The sequence below is a fragment of the Austrofundulus limnaeus genome, unplaced genomic scaffold, assembly GCF_001266775.1.
Source record: "Austrofundulus limnaeus strain Quisiro unplaced genomic scaffold, Austrofundulus_limnaeus-1.0 Scaffold68, whole genome shotgun sequence".
Classification (NCBI taxonomy): domain Eukaryota; kingdom Metazoa; phylum Chordata; class Actinopteri; order Cyprinodontiformes; family Rivulidae; genus Austrofundulus; species Austrofundulus limnaeus.
This window is the reverse complement of record NW_013952470.1, coordinates 1,114,136-1,122,867: the sequence shown is the minus strand read 5'-3', so window position 1 is coordinate 1,122,867 and position 8,732 is coordinate 1,114,136. Positions and strand designations below refer to the sequence as shown.

Below are 8,732 nucleotides of genomic sequence, written 5' to 3'. Positions count from 1 at the left end.
TATTATTATTATTATTATTATTATTATTATCTTTGTGCAGCAATCCTCTACCAGGAGTACAGCGACGTTGCCATCAATCGAGAGATCCAGAGGCAGCAAGGCAAGGAGCCAGGAACAGAGGAGGAGGGTCTCAGAGATGAGAGTTCAGACGGGACCCCATCTCCATCCAATCTGTCTCCATCCAGCTCCTTTCGTTCCTCTCGAGGTTCCGCCTTTGCGCTGTGGCAGGACATACCTGATGTCCGAACCAGCGGACAGCTTGACAACTTCAGCAATGAGGAGAGAAAACTGCAGGAGGTGAAAAAAACATCTATCATTTGAATTTCCATAGATTCTCCGCTTGACTGTCTTAATCCGTTCTTAGGCCAAGTTTGAGCTGGTGACATCTGAGGCGTCGTACATTCGCAGCTTGATGATCGCCGTGGACCACTTCATGTTGTCTCAGGAGCTCGCTGAGTGTCTTGGCGCTCAGGATAAGCAGTGGCTCTTCTCCAAGTTGCCTGAAGTCAAAGATGTTAGTGAGAGGTGAAGACAAATGGAGATGATTGCCTCTGCTGCTGACAAGTCTGTGCTTTCGACTGTCATTTCCCCTCTCTAAGCACGTTTGTCTTTCACTCATCTGTAGGTTCCTGCAGGATCTGGAGCACAGGCTAGAGGAAGACATTCTCCGGTTTGATGTGTGTGACATTGTTCTGGATCACTGTCCAGCTCTGCGAAGGGTCTACTTACCATATGTTACCAACCAGGCTTATCAGGAGCAGACATACCAACGATTGTTGTGAGTCGTTGTGGGAAATATGTCTTTTAGTAGCCGCTTTGGTCAAACCTTGTGACTGACATAAATGGATCCAATCCATCCATTATATGCTGCTCGGTCCGTAGTCGGGTCGTGGGGCCAGCAGCTTGAGCAGGGAGGCCCAGACCTCTCTTTCCCCAACCACCTCTTCCAGCTCTCCTGGGAGGATTCCAAGGGGTTCCCAGGCCAGACCAGAGATATCTATCCAGGAGTCTCTCCAGCGTGTCCTGAGTCTACCTCAAGGTCTCCTAACAGTTGGACATGCCTGAAGCACCTCCCTAGGGAGGAATCTAGGGGGCATCCTTACCAGATGCCCGAGCCACCTCAACTGGCTCCTCTCGATGTGGAGGAGCAGCGGCTCTACTCTGAGTCTCTCCCAAATAACTTAACTTCTCACTCTCTCTACGGGAGAGTCCAGCTACCCTGCAGAAAAAACTAATTTGGACCTCCTGTATCCTCAATCTCATTCCTTTGGACACTACCCAAAGTTTGTGAGCATAGGTGAGGGTGAACATAGACCGAGCATTAAACAGAAAGCTTTTCCTTACAGCTCAGCTCTCTCTTCACCACAATAAACCGGTATAGTTTGCAACACTGCGGAAGCAACACCGATCCGTCTCTCAGTCTCACGCTCCATTTTTCCCTCACTCAAGAACAAGACTCCAAGATACTTAAACTCCTCCACTTGAGACGGAACCTCAACTCCCAACCYGGAGAGAGCAATCCACCCTTTTCKGATTGAGCTCAGATTTGGAGGTGCTGACACTTCAGCTGCGAACCGCTCCAGTGAGAGCTGAAGATCACAGCACGATGACRCCARCAGGACCACATCATCTGCAAACAGCAGCGATGGAATCCTGAAGCCACTGGACCAGAYTCCCTCTGACCCCTGGCTGCACTGAGAAATCCTGTTCATAAAAGAAGCKGTGACAACGAGCATTCCTGATTGAAATCTAACTCCCATCCTGAAGGTGTCGGACTTATTCCTGGCAATGCAGAAAAAACTCTTTCAGCGCTTGTATAAGGACTGAATGGCAATCCCATACTCACGGAGCATTCCCCACAGTGTACCTCGAGGAAYATGGTCAAATGCTTTCTCCAATATGTATATTGATATAATATGGATCTCATTCATGCATAATGAGAGATCTGTTAGCACTCAGATTATGTGTTGAAGACGACAACGATGTTGATGATAAGGTTGCTTAGCTGTGATGGCCATCTTTAAAGTGGTTCCAAACACTATTCAGTTAATGTTACTTTTGATCAAAAAGACTTAGAATATCGTTTTATTTTTTTTTACTGACAAGTCACTGAGGTTTCTGTAAATTTGCTCTCAGGCAGGAAAACCCTCGTTTCCCGGGCATCCTGGCCCGCTTGGAGGAGGACCCCATCTGCCAACGACTTCCTCTGGCCTCCTTCCTGATCCTCCCATTTCAGAGGATCACACGGCTTAAAATGCTGGTGGAGGTATGTGATTAACGTGGCTAAGTGTTTTTTTTTCTTCCTCCACCGATGCGTAATAAATCTTCAAAACCGTTTTTGTTTTCCAGAATATCTTGAAAAGGACGACACCAGGCTCTCGGGATGAGGACACTGCCACAAAGGCTTTCAACGAGCTAAAAAAGGTGATCGTCACCATCTCTTATGAYCAGTTGGAGCGGTATCATTACTGACGGTAATAACCATGTTGGCGTTTGTTTTCTTAGATCATCAAAGAATGTAATTCCAGTGTGCAGTCAATGAAGAGGATGGAGGAACTGATTCATCTGAACAAGAAAATTCACTTTGAAGGCAAAGTGAGATAAGTTTAATGATTGAGGATAAAAAACAATAAGTTCTCAAACAATATAAAGTAGTGTCCCCATTTAAATTTTAAATTTGCTTTAGTGGTTCAGTGTTGCTTTAGTGGCTGACTGTTTTCTTTTTTGTTTGTTTTGTTTTGGTTTGGTTTTTTTCCTGCAGATTTTTCCTCTCATCTCTCAGTCCCGCTGGCTGGTGAAACACGGTGAACTCCTGGAAGTGGACACTCAGATGATGAGTATTTCAGGATCCAAACTCAAGCTGCCCACTAAGCCTGTGTACCTCCACCTGTTTAATGACTGCCTGCTGCTCTCCAGAAGGAAGGAGTGAGTGACGCAAAAACACCATGAGGGGAAAATGTTACGACTCAWGTTTGTTTCATGCAGCGCTAACATGTTAAATGAGTTAATGTGATGAACAAATTATTGACTTTTTTCAACAGATTGGTTTACACCAGTTGTAAAGTCATTTTCATATTTTCTAAGGTTGTAGTTTTGTGTTTAAATATTAATACAAACTAAGAAATTTAGGCCATTCCATTCAAAACATGGAGCTCTCTAGTTTAAAGAAATGTTCACAGAAAAAAATTGTGGTTTCATTAACATACATTTATTGGGCAAATTATGAAAAGTATGGTGACGATCTTCTTAAATGATTCCTGTACAAAAAACTTTCTAAATGAATGATATAAATCTATAATTATTAAATAATTTTACCTTTAAAAGTGCAATGAAGTTTGCAACGTTGAAAATCATATGCTAATACTACAGCAGTAGCTAAAATTAGGAAAACAGTTGCTAAAGTAAGATAACAGAAAGGGAATGGAAAATTACCAAAATAGATGCTTAAACTAAATTCAACAAAATTGTAGCTAAAAGCTAAAATTGGTAGCCACAAGTAATCTCAGCAAGACAAAATAAATCAAGTATCCTGAAGCAGTTTTTTTTTTGTTATCTAGTTAGGGGTGCAACATTACATGTATCTGTATTAAATTGTTCAATACAGTGCTTCAATACACACATTTTTAACATTAATTTTACYAGCTTGTCTTCTGAAGATGCTCTGTGTTGAAGGCTCACAGGATCTGTGTTCGACTTCTCCACCTGGGCTGCATTGTCGAGCACAGATCCACTAAGAAACTTGCTGTTTCAGCAACATTTCAATTAAAACTGTACTTTTGAGATTAAACAAATGTTCATAATAATTTCAAAAAAAATTACAAGTTAAGATGGCATGGAAATTTCTCTTTCTTGTATCGAAACAATATCGAACTGTGGGACTAAAGTTTTGAAGCGAATTGTGAATTTTCTGTATCGTTGCACCCCCCTGGAGGGTTATAAATATGTATTAGAAAATATTCTTTGTTTTTTGAGGGGTATGGAAAGTAAATAAACACGTTTCCCCTTCAGCACATGGAAGTTCATGGTGTTCGTTCACGCTAAGATCGGTGAGCTGAAAGTGAAGGACCTCAGTCTGAAACTWCAAGGAATCTCAGGCTTCATCTTCCACCTGCAGCTGTGTGACGGCCAGCAGCTCAAACATCAGATCCTGCTCAAATCTCACACAGAGTAAGAAACATTCCCGCTCATCACTTCTCTGCTATGGCTTCTCCCCGTGATGGTTTTGTGTCTGCTTAGGAGCGGTAAGCAGAGATGGATCACCGCCATGTTTCCGTCTGACCCACTGGAAGACATCGAGCAAGCAAATGAAAATGATGGTTAGATTTTTAAATACACAATTAACTAATGGAAATCCTCACATTCATTTTTGTTTTCTTTTTTTAAAGTCACACCTTTAATTTATCCTTCTTTTCTCATCTCTTATTGCAGATATAGCCCAGGTTCAGTGCACCAAAAGCTACCAGGCACAGGAGCACGATGAGTTAACGCTGGACAAAGCCGACATCCTTCATGCGAAGACCATTACGAGTGACGGTGAGAGTCCCCCACGTCAACACATTGATGCTTGGTCAGGTAGCATTCTGCTAWGGAAAGCACAAAGCGCCACAAATTGCCACTTTACAACACGTTAAACTTAAAAAAGCGGTGTTTAAAATGCTGTTTAATATACCAGAACACTGTAAAATACGCCGTATGGTTTGATTTCTTTGTATGTATGGATCACTTGGGTTGTTACCGACATCTGGTGAAAATTTCATGTCATTAGCACCTCTAGTAATATATTTACTGAGAAAAATGTTGACGTGTTCAATACTTATTTTACCCRCTGTACAGCCCATCCCTGACCCCAGAATCTCAAATTAACCATTAATCCTGATCCCTCAWATTAACTTCAGAACCCCAACCCAAAGACTCTTACGTAACGCAACCTGGAAAAGCCGCGGGCGGCAAGGACTGACGCACGGGGGGTGCCCGACACGTCAAAACTGGACGCAGACGGTCCCTGCCCAAGCGTCAATATGTAGACGAGTCCGACATGAGAATGTGTCAGATGAACTGATTCCCAGCTTCATTGTGAATGTGGAATGAAAGTGTGAGTAAATTATGTGGATGTGTGTTTGACRTTTTAATGCGTTTGACCAGGTTGGGTCGAGGGCATCAGACTGTCAGACGGGGAGCGGGGCTGGTTCCCCAAAACCTACGTGGAGGAAATCACGAGTCGCAGTGCGCGCCTCCGCAACCTGCGGGAGAACATCCGCATCAAATGTGTCACACAGAAACTGAAGGGTGAGGACTGAGAAACCTGCAAGGAAAACAAATGTAAAAAAGCAGCATTTTTAAGCTTCAAGATGATTGTTTTAATTTTAGAACGACTGGGAGGCCTTTGTGTAGAATGTAGGTGCAAAAAACAATCCCAGTGTTTCCACTGTTCTTTGCGTGATTTCAAAACCACACAGCTTCAGTTTCCTGCAGCAACTGTTTCCTTTTGGTGCTAATTTCACATTTTTTGTTAAAAAAACATTTCAACCAGCATAAATGTGTAGACGAGGGTCATTTTAAACAAAAAGTCCTGAGTTTCTCTTTGTGTTTTGCTCCCAAAGTATCAGAATTTCTTCTAGTTTTAGCTTTAAGCAGCAGCTCTCCTGGGATTATATTGGATTGATATTGAAATTCTTCGTTTTCAAAGAATATGCCATTAGCAATCAGTTCTATTTATTTCAAGACCTTTCTGTTGTTGTTTCATGATTACTGTGGGGTCCAGACCCCAACAGCATGATCTCTTTGAGTATTACCTTCTTGGTTTTTATGCCTGATAAATTATTACTTTTTTAATAGATATAAAGTAAAGTAACAAATCAAGGCTGTTTGAGAGAAGATGTTTGCAGGAGTTTTGCTCCTTTGATGCCAAACATAAAAAAAGAGCTAGCTCAGGACTTTTGCAAATGACTGTTTTTCTGTTTACAAGTTAAATAATTTAGCGTTCGACACCAAAAGCAGCTATTTTCAGTTTAAAGTCTGACCTAGAATCTATAATTTGTTTGTTAGTCAGAGGGTGACGAGGATCCTCATTACCAACAACACGAGCAAGTATTTGAGTAAATTTCTCGACATCGACTCCAAACATCCTTCATTTGATGAAAATAGAATCCAGCTGATGCACTACGATGCACCGTTGAAAGGATTGTTCGGTTCTTAAAATAGTTTTTCCCAGTTAAGTTMAGCATCACCAACTTGTAGCTCCTCTTTGTCAGAGAGAAAATACGAAACAGTGCAGTAAAACTGAGCTGACAGCTGTCGTTAATGAACCACTATAAACACCAGTAAATCATAAACCTTTCCAGTGGCACATGAAATGTTTAACTTTTTATAGACTTTAGTTGWTGGCTGTAATTTAAATGGTTGCTGTTGCACCACGTGTATTTATATTTCTCTAGAATCTGATGTACATATATATTTTACCGTAGAAGACATTGTGTATAAAGAGTAGGACGCGTCTTGTTAACTTTAATAACTGTAATTTATATGTCAAAAAATATTTGATTAAAGAACTAAAACACAAACTTCACAATCGGTTTCAATCCCGACACAAAAACTACTGTAACACACTGGATTGCTGCGCACTACTGTACATTTTTAACTCTGAAATAAATACAGACATTTGCATTATTTTGTGTGTAATAAATGACTCTGTAGCGTTTATTTAAAAAAGCATTTATTGGTGAAGAGCTACTTACATATATGTACAGTTTATGCATCTAGATCATGAGTCAAACTCAGGGCCCGCAGGCCAAATGTGGACTGCCACAGCAATTTATGTGGCCCCGCGAGAGCTTTAATGATGTATTAATGTCTTTAAAATAAGCTGCTTTAAAGCCAGCACTGACCATAAACTACATCTCCCATAATGCATGTTGATCGTTTACTGTGAAATGACAACATCCAACCACTAGGTAGAGGTGCTCTGGGTTCAAAAGTAGCCGGCAGCCTGCAAAATTCAATTTAAAATCTTAATTTCTCTACATTTTAGGCTGCCCAACTGTACTGGGAAGTGGGAATTTCCCACTTACAAGTCATATAATTTAAACTGGAACTCCCCCTCCAGTGAAAATTCCCTGTTTGAAAGTTCTGAATTCAAGTCAGCAGCTTCTCACAACTTCTCATTTAGTAAAACTTCTTCTTTTTATTAGTATTTCTGTATCATTAATTCCACATTTAGTCAGTCATACACAAAGTACTTTTCAGTGTTTTTAAGAGGATGTRTTCAAATGCTGTTTCCATGCATGAAACACCACAGAGTTCAGTTATTGTYTGTTAGCGGTGCTCAGCCGTATGAGACGAGGAATGTGACGTTTTGCTTTCAGTCAAAGTTGAACACAAAACATCAAAGTTAATTATAGCTGGCCCTATGAGGGCCACCATAATGCTCTTGTGGCCCTCGGTGAAAATAAGTTTGACACCCCTGATCTAGATCTTCTAACAATTCTGCAACTATGTTCCTCTCCTAAACTGGATCATGATTTTATTTTTTGTATCAGTATCCTTCAAAAAATAAAAAATAAAAATCACCCAAACGTCAAAATTCAGGTAACATTTCCTTCTGCTACATCCTTTTTATCGTGGCTCATTAAAGTAATAAATACATTATGAACATGCGGTACCACTTTACAATACGGGTCTTTAATGGACAAATTATTCATGCTTTATAAGTAGGTTGTTCATGAGTTTGTAAAGRTTTTATGAACCATTGTAACAATCACACTGTTCATACACTGAAGCGTGCTCAGTTCTGTTCTACAGACAGCCACTAGGGGGCGCTTGTCCTTTGTGTGTTTTATAAATCATTGTAAATGCTGTACAACCCCATGAYTAACCTCTTTATAAGACATTAATAAATCCCCTAATACGATGTGGTACCAAACATGTTTTTACATTACATATGATTTTAAAGATTTCCTTCAGCCTCTCCCATTGATGTGGCACTGCTCGGCTGCCATGATGGGCTCCTGGGACGGCCTCCTGTTCCTTTGCAGCTTCGGCATGATGGCAGGCGGAGGGTGGCTCGCAGTAACGCGACTGCTTCTGTCAGGCTGTGGATCAAAAAACAAATTCTTGTTTTAATTTTGACCTATTTGGTTGGCAGCAGCTGGGCACTAACAGACAAGGTGAGATGCTTGTTTAAAAGTACGACGCACAAACAAAACAAGTTCATTGTAGCATTGTTTTATTTGGCCAATCAAGGTCTAACCAACACGTTACTTCTCTCTGCTCCACTGATTGTTTTGACTGTTTAGTCATGGTTTTGGTCTAAAGCTCGTGCTTTTACAAACAGATCTGTCTCACCTGCTGGAGCTGAAAAATCCAGTTCTGATAGTCCTCCAGGCAGATGCAGGAGACCTGCAGAGGCTCCATCAGCTCACCTGGAACACAAACAGCAACACACAAATTCAGTCCCTGCACTGTTTGTCACATGAATAATTACATTAATTCAATCAGATAAAAAAGTCTCGATGATGATGATGATGATGATGATGATGATGATGACTTGTGTGTGTACCTGGTTTTTGTTACCTTTTTAGGACCTTTTCTGAAGTAGCTACCTTGATAGAACCAATAGTCGAACATTATTTTGGGTTGGGTTTAGGACTCAGGTGTAAATTGAGTTTAGGTTAAGATTAGGGTTAGACGTGTGTGTGTGTGTGTGTGTGTGTGTGTGTGTGTGTGTGTGTGTGTGT

The 8,732-nt window shown here is 41.0% G+C and overlaps 2 protein-coding genes across 2 annotated transcripts in view; one reads left to right on the top strand and one right to left on the bottom strand.

Annotated features, from left to right (window-relative positions):
• Window positions 1-6,666, top strand: part of arhgef19 (Rho guanine nucleotide exchange factor (GEF) 19) — a gene marked incomplete at its 5' end in the record, with an annotated part of 10,954 nt that extends 4,288 nt beyond the window's left edge. Inside the window, 11 exon segments of the mRNA XM_014010370.1 lie at window positions 41-297; window positions 365-525; window positions 626-778; window positions 2,137-2,266; window positions 2,350-2,424; window positions 2,506-2,595; window positions 2,762-2,925; window positions 4,009-4,167; window positions 4,237-4,316; window positions 4,429-4,533; window positions 5,143-6,666. Coding sequence (XP_013865824.1) covers window positions 41-297; window positions 365-525; window positions 626-778; window positions 2,137-2,266; window positions 2,350-2,424; window positions 2,506-2,595; window positions 2,762-2,925; window positions 4,009-4,167; window positions 4,237-4,316; window positions 4,429-4,533; window positions 5,143-5,297 — 1,529 coding nt within the window.
• A 149-nt stretch (window positions 6,667-6,815) lies between these two features.
• The window catches only part of LOC106518928 (uncharacterized), a gene marked incomplete in the record, with an annotated part of 8,285 nt that continues 6,368 nt past the window's right edge, over window positions 6,816-8,732 (bottom strand). The window contains 2 exon segments of the mRNA XM_014010371.1: window positions 6,816-8,087; window positions 8,341-8,417. Of these exon segments, the coding sequence (XP_013865825.1) occupies window positions 7,956-8,087; window positions 8,341-8,417 (209 nt within the window).